Source organism: Cebidichthys violaceus, unplaced genomic scaffold, assembly GCF_023349555.1.
Source record: "Cebidichthys violaceus isolate CVI_PGR_0920_01 unplaced genomic scaffold, fCebVio1.0.p SCAF_22, whole genome shotgun sequence".
In the NCBI taxonomy this organism is placed as follows: Eukaryota; Metazoa; Chordata; class Actinopteri; order Perciformes; family Stichaeidae; genus Cebidichthys; species Cebidichthys violaceus.
In genome coordinates, this window is record NW_027176395.1 from 8,468,530 (window position 1) to 8,485,836 (window position 17,307).

The following is a 17,307-nucleotide window of genomic DNA, read 5'->3' on the forward strand; positions in this document are numbered from 1 at the left end:
CATTACCACTTTTGATGTGCGTTTGGGGTCATTGTCCTGTTGGAACACCCAACTGCGGCCAAGACCTAACCTTCGGGCTGATGATTTTAGGTTATCTTGAAGAATTTGAAGGTAATCCTCCTTCTTCATTATCCCATTTACTCTCTGTAAAGCACCAGTTCCATTGGCAGCAAAACAGCCCCACAGCATAATACTACCACCACCGTGCTTGACGGTAGGCATGGTGTTCTTGGGGTTAAAGGCCTCACCTTTTCTCCTCCAAACATATTGCTGGGCATTGTGGCCAAACAGCTCGATTTTTGTTTCGTCTGACCACAGAACTTTCCTCCAGAAGGTCTTATCTTTGTCCATGTGATCAGCAGCAAACTTCAGTCGAGCCTTAAGGTGTCGCTTTTGGAGCAAGGGCTTCCTTCTTGCACGGCAGCCTCTCAGTCCATGGAGATGCAAAAGACGCTTGACTGTGGACACTGACACCTGTGTTCCAGCAGCTTCTAATTCTTGGCAGATCTGCTTTTTGGTGGTTCTCGGTTGACTCTTCACCCTCCTGACCAATTTTCTCTCAGCAGCAGGTGATAGCTTGCGTTTTCTTCCTGATCGTGGCAGTGACAAAACAGTGCCATGCACTTTATACTTACAAACAATTGTTTGCACTGTTGCTCTTGGGACCTGCAGCTGCATTGAAATGGCTCCAAGTGACTTTCCTGACTTGTTCAAGTCAATGATTTGCTTTTTCAGGTCCATGCTGAGCTCCTTTGACTTTCCCATTGTAGCGTTTGTGGGCGTTTGTATCTAATGAGCCCTATTTAAATGGCCTCAGAGAAGTCACCAGTTGTAGTCACTCATAATCACTCACAAGAAGTTAAGAGGCCATGCTATGAAGCTCATTTCATTGACACAACTTTCTAAGTCACCAAAATTGCTAATTCATGTTGCTGTATGTATATTTTTGACCCAGCAGATTTGATCACTTTTTCTGTTAACCCATAATAAAGTCATGAAAGAACCAAACTTCATGAATGTTTTTTGTGACAAAGAAGTATCTGTTCCAATCACTCTATCAGAGAAAAATCAGAGTTGTAGAAATAACTGGAAACTCAAGAGAGCCATGACATTATGTTCTTTACAAGTGTATGTAAACTTTTGACCACAACTGCATAGTGGGACCCTGTTTACACTTGGTTTTAGAATGCATCTTGATTGATTGGATCAAAAGTGGAACGTTTTTATTAGAAGCGTAAACAACAACCAATGATGTGACCCGGTCACTCAAACCACTTGGCGAAAGGATCTGGGACGCATTTGACCACTAATCCTTTGTGGTGTAAACACTAATGCCACCCGATGCAAAGCAGAGGTATGTTACGAGTGAGTCAGACATCTTGTGGAGGTTTGGTTTTCCTGGAACATGTCAAGAAAAAGACCCGGTATTATTTAGATTTCTTCTTCTTTTAATTTCTGGCAGTCAGACTAGGAACAGGAAGTGATGCGCTGCCTCCTACCGGTTACAAACAAACACATGTTGTCTCTGTAAACAGAAATGGTGAAGCCTTTGTGTCCAGTGTCTCACAGAATACAGTATAACACTGGTCATGTGTCGCTCATGCAGATCAGACAACAATAAAGGCCACATCTGCTGCTAACGTTGTGTGTGTGTGTGTGTGTGTGTGTGTGTGTGTGTGTGTGTGTGTGTGTGTGTGTTGTACACTTGGTGAAGTGGGTCATTCTGGGCAGTATGGGGTTAATCTGTCCATGATGGTTAATCTCTAACCACGGTCAAACACCCTGGCCTCAACACACACATGCACATGCACACACCTCATAGTACAACCTTAAGTCAATGAGTTGTGAGCCTCAGAACGTCACTTAGTTTAGGATCAGCCATAAGAACACACACACACGTATGTATATCCAGCTGTTCATAAGGGGCTAGGCGTTGGCTTTCTCCTAATTAGATGATGTCTCAACAGACACACAGGCTGATCCAGTGACTCCTCCCAGTCTCCCCAGTGACAAAGCACAAAGTGTGTGTGTGTGTGTGTGTGTGTGTGTGTGAGAGAGAGTGTGAGAGAGAGAGAGAGAGAGAGAGAGAGAGAGAGAGAGAGAGAGAGAGAGAGAGAGAGAGAGAGAGAGAGAGAGAGAGAGAGAGAGAGAGAGAGAGAGAGAGAGAGAGAGAGAGAGAGAGAGAGAGAGAGAGAGGGGGCCCTTCTGTTCCGTCTCTATTGTACAAAGCACAGTAACCTGATACCACAACCTCTGAATACTAAGCTGTTAACTCTCTTCACTCCTGCTGGGTTTTCTGTCTAACGCTGGAATAAGTAACCAATTCATTGTTTGTCAGAAAATCAATCAAAGACATCTAAGACAGTAAAATGACCACTTGTTGGTGATAGCCTCTCAAATGTGACGATTACCATTTAAAATGTTTAATATCATTGTAAACGGAAACCTACAAAGTAGCCAATCCTTACTGACTGGAGAAGCTGCGCCTAGAGGCTGTTTGTCATTTTTCTTTGATAAATGACTTAAAGGCTCAGTAGGCGATTTTTATGAAAATCACTTTTTGTCATATTTGCTGAAATTGTCATTAGAACAGGTTCACACCATGAGCGACAAAAGCAACAAAACCAAAGCCGAGCGTGACCCGCTACACTGTCGCAGAGTCGCTGTTGAATTGTTGCGTTTAATGGCACTAAGAACACGGTTTTCAGAAACTAGGGGAAACAAATACAAGCAATACAATCAACCTCTTTTATCGCCTCCAACATTAAACTTCCATGAGTGTGAGGAATTTTTGAGAACGTACTTATTCAAGCTCGGACACAAGTAGCTCTACTGTTGGTGTAAAATGAAAAGAAAGAAGAAAAATCACAATGCAGACATCGCTGTGTCAGGAAGGAGGAGCTTGTTTCAGAACGTTTGTTTGACGTCTGTGAGACTGTGTGACAGCTCCTGCATGTAGAGGAGTGAAACTGTGGCTCTTGTGAAAGACGTTTTATTGTTGTGTAGTAACGTAAGCAGAGTTCTCCTCTTCCTTTCCCCCTTCACGTTACTCCTTGGTCACCGTGGGAACAGCAGAACAAAGCCCTGAGCCTACGTGGGATGTTTTGAACTCCATATCCTCTGCCCTACTTCGTACACACTCACACCCTGGCTGGGTGGAGTGTGTGTGTGTGTGTGTGTGTGTGTGTGTGTGTGTGTGTGTGTGTGTGTGTGTGTGTGTGTGTGTGTGTGTGTGTGTGTGTGTGTGTGTGGGGATCCTGGTCAAACCTGTCGACAGTGTTTTATTGCCCCTAACTAACTGCTGTTTTAATGTGTGTGTGTGTGTGTGTGTGTGTGTGTGTGTGTGTGTGCTGGAGGGGTGAGGCTGCACTGTGAGGTTACTACAGATCTGATCTGGAGTAACAGCACACCTAAACATGTTTTTAAAGTGATAAACTACATTATATGACTTTACTTTGATGAAACACATCAATGCTGGAGTTAATATTGATATTTCTTACCAAATGTATAAAAACAATTCTGCATTTCATAGTTTAAAATGGCTCAAAACGCCATCCACGGTTTTCAAGCACAGCTCATATAGCAGCTGGCTAGTTAGCTAGCTAACCCCTCCATGTTATTGTGCTAGCTGGTTAAAGAAAATGAGCAAAACAGCTGGGTGTCTGTTCCCCGCCGCTAGGAGACTACAGCCGGGTGTTGGCTTATCGCTGGCTGAAGCTCAGCGACTACAGACGCGACGGTTCGTCTCTGAAGCAAGCTTCAGGGAGAGCGGTTAGCCAGCGGCTCGGAGTTGACCCTAATTGGACCACCATCACTCCTAAAGACACACACATCTTATTCAAAGATTAACACAACATTATGGTTTTCTGATTATCAGAAAGCTAGGTGAAAAAAATGTGATCCACAATTATATTACTTTATTATTATTAGATAACTTGTAATGACCTCGTGGTTGATTCGGACAATGAGCCTCACACAGCAACAGGCTGAAGATGAGAAGAGCTGAAGCAGCATCAGTCCTTGACCAGTGACTTCAAAATAAAAGCTAAATGCATCTATTTTTGACCAAAAGAATTGACATTGCGGATCAACTTGTTTGTTTGCTTTCTGATAATCAGAGAATCATACTGTTGTGTTTATTCTGGTTGCCTCCATATCATAGCATTTACACACAGAATGTCTTAGGACCCACCTATAAGACTTCAGTTAAATCACATGGAACATGAGGCCATGGGCCAGGGAATAAAGGAATAAAGGGCTATTTGTAACTGGCCGTCAATGTCTTGTAGACCTGGACTGATTGACACCAGTTACATTCATTCTTGAACGCATTGGGCAAGCGCAGCCACATTTAGATGACAAACGCAGTGTGTGAGTGATCTTGCAAAACTGTGATAACATTTGAACCACAAGTGGCCCTGCAGCTCACTGTTTGGTTGTGGTGTAACGGACCACTGTCGATCCGTATGGATCGTCCCTCAGGCTCTGTTCGGTTAAATGAGTACTGGGTGAAGCTAGATTAAAACGTTGTCATGATGTGTTCACATGTAATCTGTAAAATGTAGTGTTGGTGATGAACTTGAATAAATGCAGTTGTTTGAAGGAGACGTTTTCACAACAACATAAATAGATATTAGAGATTAATTATGACCTGTTTACATTAGCTATAAACAGATTATAATACATCATTAAATGTTATTGTTTACAGACTTCAGATCAGTTGAAATTATTTTTGGGATGGTGGCAAAAAAAATATTTTATAAATCCTTGTAGTCTTGGGGTGAAGTAATTTGACTATACTTTAGCACTGATAAGTAGTATTTCAAGATAGCTTCAGGATAAATTGTGTTTTTGTCCACAATGATTGTAGCATGGAGATTTGATACCAGCACATCTGTAGTGGGGAGGAAAAAGCTCTGTGGTGTGTTTAGGTTGGTGTTTCCATTCAGACAACAGATCATGGCTTTAATGCCAGTGCTAACTCGTGCCAACTAGCTTGTTTATTATAGATGAGACAGATAGACTTACACTCTCTAATAGCACCTGGACCTGCACTGTTAGTGTGCACAAATTAAATACAAGCAGTGTGAGTATGGTGAATGTCAGTGTCTGATCAAAATGCACTCTGTTTGACTTTAAGTGTGTGTGTGTGTGTGTGTGTGTGTGTGTGTGTGTGTGTGCTAGTGAGAGCTCAGATCTATAGATATTCTCCTGCAGCAACATCACCAGCAGGATCTAACACTTAAAACTGACAAGGGATCAATAGAGGCTGCTACATGACCCATTTATACACACACACATGCAGGGCCTAAATCCATAGCCCACTAACACACTGGGCTCACATTTCTAGTCCCAGATCAATAACATGGTGGCGGCTAACACAAGATGTGGCTTTAACTGAGCTGCTTGCTGGGTTCTGTGCTCCACAACTTAGACACCACTTTAAATCAAAACCAGTAATGGGTTTTTTTTGGGAATATTATTCCGTTATAAAATGGGCAAAACTGTATTTGGGTCAGCCATTCAAATGTATCTTATTGCCAATACAGCTTTGTTGAATTCTGCAAATGAACTAATATCAAAACAGTTTTTTTTGTTTGTTTTTTTAAGTTTGAGGCAGTTGATTGATAATTACTTTAAACTAGTGCAGTGCCCGTTAAAACATGCCTGTTGAGAGCAGTCTGAATGTTTGGCCTGTGGTGTTGTTTCTGGAGAACCGCTCATACAAACAACTTCACACTTGGCATGGAGCTTCCTCGGGTCCTCAGCAATACACCTGCCATGACACAGTTACGTCACACGCCCAAGTCGTGTCTACTCACGGTCAGAAACGCCAGCGAAATAGATAGATAGATAGATTGATTGATTGATTGATAGATTGATAGATTGATACCTCAGGGGGTTAGGGTTACATGGAGGACAAAAACACCAGGAGTCTTATTATACACCAGTGCGAATGAGCAACATTAAATGTTTGCATGCATACAATGAGGAAACGCACGCACATCAAAAGATATGCGTAGCTCTACCCCAACCCCTCAGGTAATCACTGTTAGCTCTGTCAGCATGTTTGCCGTAGTGCTGTTAGCAAAGTTGACTAAAATGGGTGATAGCATGGCTCTAGATCGTTCACACCTGCAGGTCATCAGAAGATGGGCCCATCAAGGGACAGTGCAAACATATTTTCAAGTTTGCATATCATGTTGCAATAATTAACCCTTGAAGATGCATATTTTAATAATATAGCTTATTTTATGCATTCAGTTTGTGACTCAAACCCACAAACTATATAATATAATGATTCATTATTAATTTTACAACGCCTACCGGTACTGATTATTCAACTATGAAACATTCAAGTTGAAATCAAACTTCAATCAATTTGAATTGATCAATTTTAGACACGCTAGTGTTACAAGATGTTACGTGATAATATGTCATAATGCTAATGTTTTCAACTGGGATTTATGTCATAGAATTAGCACAAAGTCTGTTATGATGTTTTAAGTGTAGCTTGGTTGAAAGTCTGACAGAGTAGAGTTTGATAAACTTTTCCTCTGGGAACACCGATGTAATATTTAAGCCACACATTAGATTTCGCCAAAGCTGATTTTCTAATTTCTATATTGAGTTTTCTGTATGTTGTTGTTGTCGTCTCAATCTGCAGTGTGTCTTCATGAAACAAACAAAAAGTTGTTTGCAAAGCCTCCAGACTGACGGTGTGTTTCAGCTGAATTCCCGCTGTGCCTTCAAGACATCTGGTAGCCAGCCTGCATGTTTTATTCACACCGTGTGTGTGTGTGTGTGTGTGTGTGTGTGTGTGTGTGTGTGTGTGTGTGTGTGTGTGTGTGTGTGTGTGTGTGTGTGTGTGTGTGAGAGTGTGAGAGTGTGAGTGAGTGAGTGAGTGAGTGAGTGCGAGAGAGAAGGGTCTCTCATTTCCTCCTGGTGTATGGGCCGGTGTAACAGTATCTGCAGGTACGCCGGCTACCTCAAAGCTGTAGCCGTGGTGTAAGCTGATGCGTTTATGTGCCTGCTTAGCAGATGACACTAGACCAGAGCTCTGTATCTCTGATCATGAAGTTGTGACTGTGACCAAATGAGTGTGAGTGGGTTTTTCCAATCCATAATAACCATGGAAACGGCATCAACTCGCATGTGAATTTTGATATCTTTCCCTATCGTGAGAAGGCGTGTGTGTGCGCACTTTTGAGTGTGTTATTCCAGCCAGCTTCTCCCTGCTGACAGTCATTTCCCTCATCCCACAACACCCAGATCTAACACACACACACGCACGCACGCACGCACGTGCGTGCGTGCGTGTGTGTGTGTGTGTCTTCTCCTTAGCCAGAGGTCGTCAGCATGTCTCCTCCCATGTGTCCTTTCTTTAAACCTAATGTCTTCCTATGTGACTTTATTCCACTGTCATATTTCCTCATCCCAAAACAACTTGCTTTCACAGTCAAATGAAATGTTTTGAGAAAGACACTGCACCTCTATAGTTAATTACAAAATAAAATGTCTATTTGTCTAAAATTCTCTCTTCCTGCCTGGACAATCAGGTGTGTTTTGGGGGACAGGAGAGGATATTCTGGAATGGAAAGCATTCCCTCCTAGAGGGCTGTTTCTTTCCTGACTCACACACACACACACACACACACACACACACACACACACACACACACACACGCTCTCTATCGACAGCAGGGTGTTTCCTGTTGGCTGCTCGCCTATACATACACACACACACACACACACACACACACACACACACACACACACACACACACAAATATGTAGGTGCACAAGTCTGGGTCAGTTGGTGGCTGAACTTTGATTCCTTTCCTCTTGAATCATCAAAGTTAGCCCAACAGTTACATTTTCATAACTTGTATCGGCTGATTTACTTTATCATTGATGTAAACTGGCCAACAAGCCACTAGAAAATTGCAATAGAGAAATGCCAAAGACATGATAAAGGTAATTTAGACCCACATATACACACTTTGCATATGCTTGCTATGTATATATGTATAAATAGTAACTTCTGTGTTGGCACCAGTAGTTTGAACAAATTGGCCCAAAAATGATGATCGGATTATTTTTCCTTCTCAAATACTGATATCAGCCTGAACAATCCAGCATCTTTCAGGCGCTAATACTATTTTTTTTTTTTGTGCTTTTGTGTCAGGGACCCATCTCAATGCTTTTGCTGCCCCCAGTTGGTGTCCGTTGGACAGTTTTGTCAGTGACGCTGCCTTTTGCACGTTATCATTAGGACCATGAAATTGCTAATGTAGTGTTCTTTTCCTCTCTGTCCAAACAACTCCCATCTCCATCTTCTCTGCTGCAGGAGACCTTACAGCAGTTAATAGTCATGCCCCTTCCTAACATCCTCTGCATCGCCAAGGATCCCATATCAGGTAACACACACACCTCACACCTCAGTACTATTCAAGTCCTACATTTTTTCTACTGTCTGAGGGAAGTTACATGATGGCCTTTGATAAAAGTCACATAGCCAGTTCGTAATTTAGTAAAGAAGTAACAATTTTTTTTTCAAGATTTAAGTGGTAAATTAACAAGAAAGCTAGTAGTAGAATAGTAGAGTTGAAAGCGGTGGTCACTCCAGGCGCCGTCTGCATTTCGTTTCTCCTTTGCCTCGGCTTCTAAGCGAGGCAAAGGTACTTAAAGATACATACACAAGATTTATTTTATGTAATTTCTGTGTTCGTTTATGGACATAAATAATATTGTAGAAGTAGAAGAATATTGCCTGAGGTCACTGTCGACCTTTAGATCATTTCTTCAAACATTCAGTTCAAAGAATTGCCGTTTGACTTTTATTCAACTTTTCTCTCAAAGTGACTTTTCTTCTTGTCGCTGTTATTCAGGTGGTTGCTTGGGTTTGAAGTAGTCTGTACTCCAAAAAGGTGTTGAATGTTAGCACGCGTTCTGATATACAGTGTGTCTCTGTGTTGTGTTTCCTCCAGCTAAGAGCATGGAGCAGCTGAAAAGACTTTTGTTGCTGATACTAGGCTGTGCTGTCCAGGTAACACATACACACACACACAAGCCCAAACACAGCAGCTTACTGTACCACCCAGTCTCTCAGCAGGAAGTCTATTTGTGTCTATTTAGTTTTGCATGTCTGAGCACAGCAGTGCCTGCTGATACGGAGCAGGCTGGGACAGCAGGATCAAAATGGAGTCACATGGAGCTACATCAATGGTTTATATATACAGTAATAACCATTAGCATTGCGGTGCTTTATGATGAATATGATGCCTGCTGGTCGGCACAGTTTGGCACTTTAAGAGCCATTAAGAATCAGCCAGATATGGCGAGTTAAGAGTTAATTGGGTTACCTGTAGTAAAAGAGGAGGGGCTAGTCATGTGGGAGGTGGGGGTGCAGGTGGTTTCTCTGTCTGTCTGTTCGTTCTGCTCTTTGTTGTCTCTCATTTCCACCTCTCCCATGGCTCAGAACCCACCAATGCGTCTTTTGGTTTAGCTTTGTTTTCCTTTGCACACGGCTGTTCTAGTTTCTCGCTTCATCGCTCCCGCCTTCCTAATTTCCCCTCCCTTTCTTTCACTCGTCCCTCTTTTTGTCTCTCCCTCCCTACCTGTACTGGTTCTACTGGTTCCAGGGAAGAGGCCACGAGGGAGCGATGAATGGAGAGACGGAGGGAGGGAGGGAGGTGGATAAAGCCACGTGCAAAAATTGATGTCAATGTTGTAAAAAATAAACACTTTTCCACCTCAGCAGTGGTCCAGTTATGGTTTGCCAAACAAACTCGCACCCCTCACCATACATACTGCATTTCCCATAGTCCTGTTCTGCTCGACACCAATGTGATGGCAACAAAGAGACATTAACAAGCACAGTTTTTATTCAAATGTGTATGCTAATTTCATTTCCCGCTGTGTGTGTGTGTGTGTGTGTGTGTCAGTGTGAGCGTAAGGAGGAGATGATAGAGAAGATCAAGCTGCTGGACATTGAGACCCAAGCTGCCATCGTGTCTCACATCCAGGAGGTCAGTGGAGCGCAGTGATAGAAACATGATCAACTTCATCACTGAACAGAAGTTCTAAAGACTAGCAGAAGTTTGACAACAATCGTCTTAAAGGAAACATATCATGAAAAACTCACAATCTCAGTGCTTGTGAATATTCCGCCCACGGCTTAAGAACAGCCTTTGCAAATGTGCATCAATCAGAGCAGACTGAGCTTTTTTAGGACGTGAACCTTTGACCTCAAGGTTCAGGTCACTTATTTCTTGGGCTTTCACCCACATCTCAGTCTTCATCGGTAGATGGAGTTTTTGCAGTTGTCATGGGAACGGTTCAATTGTCGTGTGACCTAAGTAAGTACAAATTTTGGAACTAGTCAGGTGATAACAGGTGGTTATGTATACTGGGGGAGATGAAGGTCCTCTTTGAGCTTTTTATTGTCCTTCACTGACTCCGACTAAAACGTTGTGTATGCACAAAGCCTGAAATATATATTTTTTAAATATGTTTTTTTAAGCTAAAATTGTCAAATATTTAGTTAATTAATAGTTTTCTCTTCTCAAATGTGAGTGTTTGCTGCTTGTTTTATTCTTCTATGATAACAAACTCAATATTTTTTATCTCAATCTGTTTTTTATTTTATTTTATTTAAATAACTGCTATTAATTGCTATGTTTTTGACAGCTTACACTGATTTCAAAGTGGTTGAAATGATTTTTCGAGATGTTGGTGAAAAAAAATAGTCCGAGGCCTTGTAGACCATCTCCTATAAAAAGACAAACAACAACAAAGACAAGCTCAACAATCAGCAATATGTGTCAGCGGTAATAAACTGTGATGGGGAATCTCTGAAAGTTATATTTGCTTGTTTTTTTCCGCCAGTCTAATCCGTGACTTAAAACCATGATACGTTATGATCCGTTGCACCCTTGTTCTCCATCTATCTATCTTTGTGCAGCATGAAACATCAGCTGACATCAAAGAACAATAACCACTCGCTCAGCAGTAATCAGTTAAAGGCATTTTGTTCTGAATGTGATGTTTAATATAGCTCCTTCCTATTTTTGTCATCATCCCGAGGTATCCAATTGTGTCAAAAAAAAGTCAAGCCAAATTACAGCAGTAATGAGCGTGAGAAAAACTGCAAGTCATTTCAAATGTTCTATTTAATCAACCATCAGCTGTAAAAAGTGTCACTTTTGTTTTAATATTTTTACTAACGATATAAATGCACTACTGTATACGGCCTGCATTCTTTTATGTTGTCTGTCTGTTGCAGGTGACCCACAACCAGCTGAATGTTCTGGACCTGTCCTGGCTGGAGGAAGGATCGGAGCTGGCCCACGAAGAACTGGAACCTCTGTCCCGTAACATGGCTGCGTCGCTACAGCAACTCATCGACCAGAGAGACAAAGCCAGTGAGGTACTGTGACTCACACATTATTTTATAAACAATGATGTGAATATTTATTACACTTTAAAAACGCGTTATTATTGTTTACTTCTTGTTATGGTTACATAGGTTTGATTATTGTAATAAACCCTCTGAACTCCAAGCAATTTTAGGGCATATTTTTGCTCCTGTCAAATTGTATTGACCCTGACCTAGTTTTCCACTGCTTTGTATATGTCCTGCACCTCTATAGAGACAGCACAATTATGGGTAGAAGTAGAGAGGACTCAATTATGTCGTTTGTGCAGTATAACACAGTTATAATGCCGTACATCATAAAAAAGAACCATGTAAAATGATTATTTATTTTACCAAAATTTGAATAAAATGGAATCTATATATGTAACATTTTTCCAAGGGCCCACAAGCGTTACCTGCATTTGAAAGTCTCCACATACTTTAGCCTACATATTGAACTATTTACATGTGTTCAACCTTTCTGCTCTTTGTAAACAACCTGCAGCCCAGTCGAAATGTAACAGAATTTTTGTCACTGTTGGTCTCAGCTGTGTCAATCATGGCTTCCCAGTGGCGCTGAGGAGCACAGAATTTAATGTTTTTTACAGGATCTGGTTAGTGCAAATGGATTTTTGGCAACATTTTAATTGAAATTAAAGTGATTTTGATGAAATATCAAGCTTAGATTTGGTTATTTTTAGAAATCCGATGATACTTTCTGTCTTTACAGTTTCCGGCTATGATCAATTGTGTAATTTTTGCATTTTCTTCAAAGAAAAACTCTGTTGGTGGGTTTTGGGGTTCGAGTCCAATTTGTAATGTTACATAGTGAAATGCTGTCTCAGAGGATTTCAAATTTAAAGAAGAAAGTCGGCAGAAGTCTGCCTGTAACATTTCAATGGGAAAACAAGAATGAAACGTGAATTGAGCAAAAACACTTCTGCTTTCCAGGTGATTGTGGATCTGACCCAGGAGAGGGACTACCTGTCCAGTCAACAGCCCCAGGAAGGGTGCAGGAACCTGGGCATGAGCAGCCCAGAGCGTGGGCAGAGATCTGGGGGAGTGGGAGTAAATAACGGTGGATCGGCCTTGACTGTGCCAGGGCTGACCAAAGAGGAGAAGCAGCATCTGTCTGTGGAGCTCGCTGACACCAAAGCCAAGCTACGCAGATACAGACAAGAACTGTGAGTGTGGGTCACATGGCTGCTCGTATCGTGGAAGGTGTCACTCATAGTGACAACCCCATGTGGCTAAAGCAGCAGCTCATTGCTTAGTATTACACAGCTGTCCTAAAGGGTTCTGTGGGTATCGCTGGTTTAAACTGTGGTGATACAAAAGCAGCTGGTAGTCATTATAAATGCAACATAGCTTATTATGCTGTCTAGTTCTGATAGATGTGCAATGTAATCACATAGGGGATCCATCTATTTGCAGGTAAACTATACACTCCCACTTTACACACAGCAACTGGAAGTCATTCTGCAGAATAAACTGTCTGGATTCATTCACATAGCTATATTAAAGACTTGCTGTAAGTCTACTGTGTGTTTCTACAATGTCATTACTGTTAGTTTTCAAACGCTTCAATTACCATCAAGCTTTCTAGACATTACCAGGGCGTGGGGCTGATTACACAACATAATTAAGGATTGTAAAAAAAATTATCGAAGCTGAACTATTCATTTAGTGTGTGTGTGTGCGTGTGTGTGCTTGTGTGTGCGTGTGCAGGGAGGAGAAGACAGAGCAGCTGATGGATTCAAAACATGAAGTGGAGCGACTGGATCAGGAGTTACAGAGACAGAAACAAGAGGTCAGGACCCGTTAGAGATAGATTGAGTAGATCGCTATCGGTTTGGACTGCAGGGTTTCTGTCTAAAGGCCTTTTCGCACAGGTTTTTTTATATATATATATTCTTCTCGTAACCCCCCATCCCCCCCAAATGCCTCGCCCCCTCTTCCATCCAGTCCTATCTAATACTTAGAATGTTTTTGTTTTTTTTGGATGTGAAGATATGTGTGCACTGTGTCTTTCTGTCATGTCAAACTAATGCATTCAAATTCAAAATGATATTGACGCAAATGTGTGTGTGTGGCTCAGAACCAGTCGTTGTCTTGTGAGGCTCGGTCAGTCCGAGTGTACCGGGACGAGGTGGACTCACTTAGGGAAAGAGCAGCGCGGGTCGACCGACTGGAGACTGAACTGACCAGGTGTAAAGAGAAGCTCAATGATGTTCACTTCTACAAGACCAGAATGGAGGTACACACACAGCTTCACGCTGCACATCAATATGTTACCATCATGTTCAGCTATCCTGTCTGAAGACACTGTGAGAGACTCTGGATCTGTGAAGGTTCATTGGAAAAACTTATTTTCATGTTTGATAGTTTTGGTATATTTTCACATCTTCCAATGTTGAGTGTTATGTTAAATGATCATTTACTGCTACAGTTGAAATGACTGAGTCCACTGTGTGTGTGTGTGTGTGTGTGTGTGTGTGTGTGTGTGTGTGTGTGTGTGTGTGTGTGTGTGTGTGTGTGTGCGCGTGTGCGGTCATACAGGAGCTTCGCGATGACAACCTGACTCTGATTGAGACGAAGGTGCTGTTGGAGGAGCAGCTCTCCGCCTCCAGGGGGCGCTGTGATAAACTGCACACGCTGGAGAAAGACAACCTGTTACTTCGAGCTAAAATACACGACCTGGAAATGGTATGACACAATGTCATTATCAACAATTTATGAGTCAAAATTATATGTTTCTGCTGCTTTAAAGGTTTGTACACATTAAACTGAAACTCATTTGTGGCGTAAACATATTCAGAATTTTTTTTTTTTTTTTTAAATCTACGGGTTTATTAGGCAGTTTTTCACATTACCAGCCCCAGATATCAGACCAAAATGATTGCCTATTATCCCTTATTAAAGTGTGTGTGTGTGTGTGTGTGTGTGTGTGTGTGTGTGTGTGTGTGTGTGTGTGTGTGTGTGTGGAGCAGGAGAGGGACAATGAACGTCTACGGTTGGAGGAGCTGGTGGAGGAGAACATGCTGCTGGAGATCGGACAGAAACAGAGTATGAACGAGTCTGCTCATCTGGGCTGGGAGCTGGAGCAGCTGACCAAGAACCATGACAACACTAACACAGAGAGTAAGACATGCTTTTATATTCTGTTCTACCTAGTTCTATTTGTATGTCCACACATGTTGTTTATTATATTTTGTCCAAACCAAATTACTTTCTCCTGTGCCGCAGCTCGTAAGTCGTTGGTCCATGAGCTGAATGAGTGTGTTTCCAGTCGGGTGTTGAAGCTGGAGAAGGAGAACCGGGAGCTTCAGGCCTCCATAGAGAGATTGAAAGAGGACAACCACCTCCTGCAGGAGCAGCAGCTCCACACCCAGGAGCTAGGCAGGGAGAACCAAGGCCTCAGCAAGAAGGTAGGAGGACAGATTCATTCTTTTTCTGTTACTTGTTACCCATTTGCATCTTACTAATCTACAGTATGTTTATCTTGTGTGTTTGTTAGTTGGACCGTCTCCAGGGTTTATTGGACCAGGAGAGACTGACCAATCAGGACATGGAGTCTCTGGGCGAGGAAATATTGAAGGAAAAACAGAGTCTGGAGAGAGATATGCATACTCTGAGGGCAGAGAAAGATAGACAGGTAGTTAATGCGCGCACACACACACACACACACACACACACACACAGGTAAGACATTGTTAACGTTCACCAAAAGAGACCAGAATGCATTGTTCGTTCACACTCTTCCTGTCCAATCAGATCTCAGAGTTGGAGAGCGAGAAGCAGCACCTTTCTGACGCGGTGGCGTCCCTTCAGGAGCGCGCTCAGTCAAACAACGAGGCGCGGGTTCGTGAGGTGGAGACGGAGAACCGCCTCCTGCACCAGAGCATCACCGACACCAGCTCCCGATTGGCCAGCTTAGAAACCCAACTCAAGCTAGCCAGTGAAGATGCAGAGAGGCTGAGGGAGAGGGCGGGTCGGTGTGAGGAGGTGGAGCGTGAGGCGGCGAGGCTGGAGAGGAGCAGGGACGCCCTGCACAGAGAGGTAGTAATACAAAAATATATATATGTTTTATGTATTCTTAAAAGCTAACTTAATTCATACAAAAATTAGTATATTAAACGTACTTCTATATTTTACTTCTAGGTGGCCTCTCTGCGTGCATGCAGCGAGCGGTCCGAGGCTCTAGAGAAGCAGACGTCCTCCCTGGAGCAGGAGGTGCACAGGCTGAAGCGGGAGGCAGAGGAGGCCCAGCGGGAGCAGCAGCGACTGGGGAGGCACGAGGCGGAGAACAGCCTACTGTCGAAAGAGAACCTGGATTTGCGCTGTTCCCTGGAAAACCTGCGCTCCTCATCCGCCCGCCTGGCCACCCTCCAGGAGGAGCATAAAGAGGCCCAGAGAGAGACGCAGGATCTGCAGAGGAGGCTGGAGGAGACCAGAGAGGAGGCACAAGGAGAAAGGAAGAGGGCGGAGAGGCTCGAGCTGAACGTGGTAGCCCTGAACCAGGAGAAGCATCGCTTAGAGGACGAAGTACAGAGGAGCAGAGAGGAGAGGGAGGACGAGGAGAGAAAGAGGCAGGACACCCAGGCCAGAGAGGAGGAACTGAGAAGGGAAGTAGGAGAGCTGAAGGAGGAGCGGAGAAGGAGGGAGGAAGTTGAAGAGGAGAGGAGGAAGCTCCAACTGGACTTGGAGCAGTCAGAGAAGGGCAGGAAGCACCTGGAGAAGGAGAGCTGGAGGATCAGAACGCTGCTGGAGGGGAAGGAGACAGAGCTGGAGGAGAAAGTCAGGCGATTGGCCACTGTGAAGAAAGAGGGCACGACTCTGGCTAAGGAAGTGGATAGACTGAAGGAGGTGTCGGTCAAAGCCAAGGAGTTGGAGAGGGAGAACAAGGAGCTGCAGAAACAGGCAACTATTGACAAGAGGACTCTGGTCACTTTGAGAGAGGTGAGAGTCTGTGGTAATGATTCATTTCTTACACAAGGTAAAATATTGAACAAAGAGATGAACAAACTTTAAATTCTTCCCTTGTGAGTTTTTGTCAAAGAAAAACAATATTGGACACTCTTTTCCCCACAGCAGTCCATAAAATACAATAAATTGAACTTGAAAATCAGGGCGAATACCGTCTGCTGAGTACGCTCATGTGATCAAAAGCTCCGGAACAGCTAAAAAAACTGACCATGTGGTTGTAGAATGAACTCACAGTCTCAATAGAATAGTTTTGAATAACTTGACATTAAATAGTCCACTATATCGAGTAGATAACACTGACCCATAAACCCCACATCCAGTTTTTAATACAAGACTAAAAGCGTTTCTCACCAGTCTGATCCCAAAATGTTGTGCAGGAATGCGGAATATTTGCATGGCAACAAGGTACACGTGGTGCGCGCGCAAATTATCCGCGTTGCAGTCTTCCATTTTTGTAAAATACAAAAACATTAAAAAGTCTTATTTTGTGAAGAGAAAATTGAGTCAAGTTTGACAATTGACAGTGTGCTACACAATACATAAAATAATTGGACCCCAAATTTGCTGCTGACGCTAGCTGTAGTGGCTGTTCCGTGACCAACATATTATGTAAGTGGACATCAGCTACATTACTATCTTCCTCGTATCCCAGCTGCTTGTCAAGCCATCTATTGACCTTCATTTGGTTGTTGAGATAGTCGTTGGAGTGTTTCTCATACATTATTGGGTGTTTTAGAAACCAATATGATAAGCCGTTCCCCCATTTTGGCAGGAAGCTACCTGGATGTATGACATCGCCTGGCCAAATATATACTTACACGGGCGGAAATCTGCTGAAATCAAGGTCCATCTGAATATTTTTCCCCCTCACAAATGTTCTGCAGGGGTGTTGAAGCGTTCAT

The 17,307-nt window shown here is 42.9% G+C and overlaps 1 protein-coding gene across 2 annotated transcripts in view; it reads left to right on the plus strand.

Annotated features, from left to right (window-relative positions):
- ccdc88c (coiled-coil domain containing 88C) overlaps positions 1 to 17,307 on the plus strand; it is a 45,721-nt gene that overhangs the window by 8,383 nt on the left and 20,031 nt on the right. For both annotated transcript variants that reach the window (XM_068717738.1, XM_068717739.1), the window contains exons 4-16: positions 8,351 to 8,420; positions 8,991 to 9,049; positions 9,948 to 10,031; positions 11,288 to 11,431; positions 12,371 to 12,603; positions 13,148 to 13,229; positions 13,518 to 13,676; positions 13,979 to 14,125; positions 14,410 to 14,560; positions 14,666 to 14,847; positions 14,937 to 15,074; positions 15,194 to 15,478; positions 15,581 to 16,378. In XM_068717738.1, the coding sequence (XP_068573839.1) occupies positions 8,351 to 8,420; positions 8,991 to 9,049; positions 9,948 to 10,031; positions 11,288 to 11,431; positions 12,371 to 12,603; positions 13,148 to 13,229; positions 13,518 to 13,676; positions 13,979 to 14,125; positions 14,410 to 14,560; positions 14,666 to 14,847; positions 14,937 to 15,074; positions 15,194 to 15,478; positions 15,581 to 16,378 (2,532 nt within the window). The remainder of the gene's footprint in view (positions 1 to 8,350; positions 8,421 to 8,990; positions 9,050 to 9,947; positions 10,032 to 11,287; positions 11,432 to 12,370; positions 12,604 to 13,147; positions 13,230 to 13,517; positions 13,677 to 13,978; positions 14,126 to 14,409; positions 14,561 to 14,665; positions 14,848 to 14,936; positions 15,075 to 15,193; positions 15,479 to 15,580; positions 16,379 to 17,307) is intronic.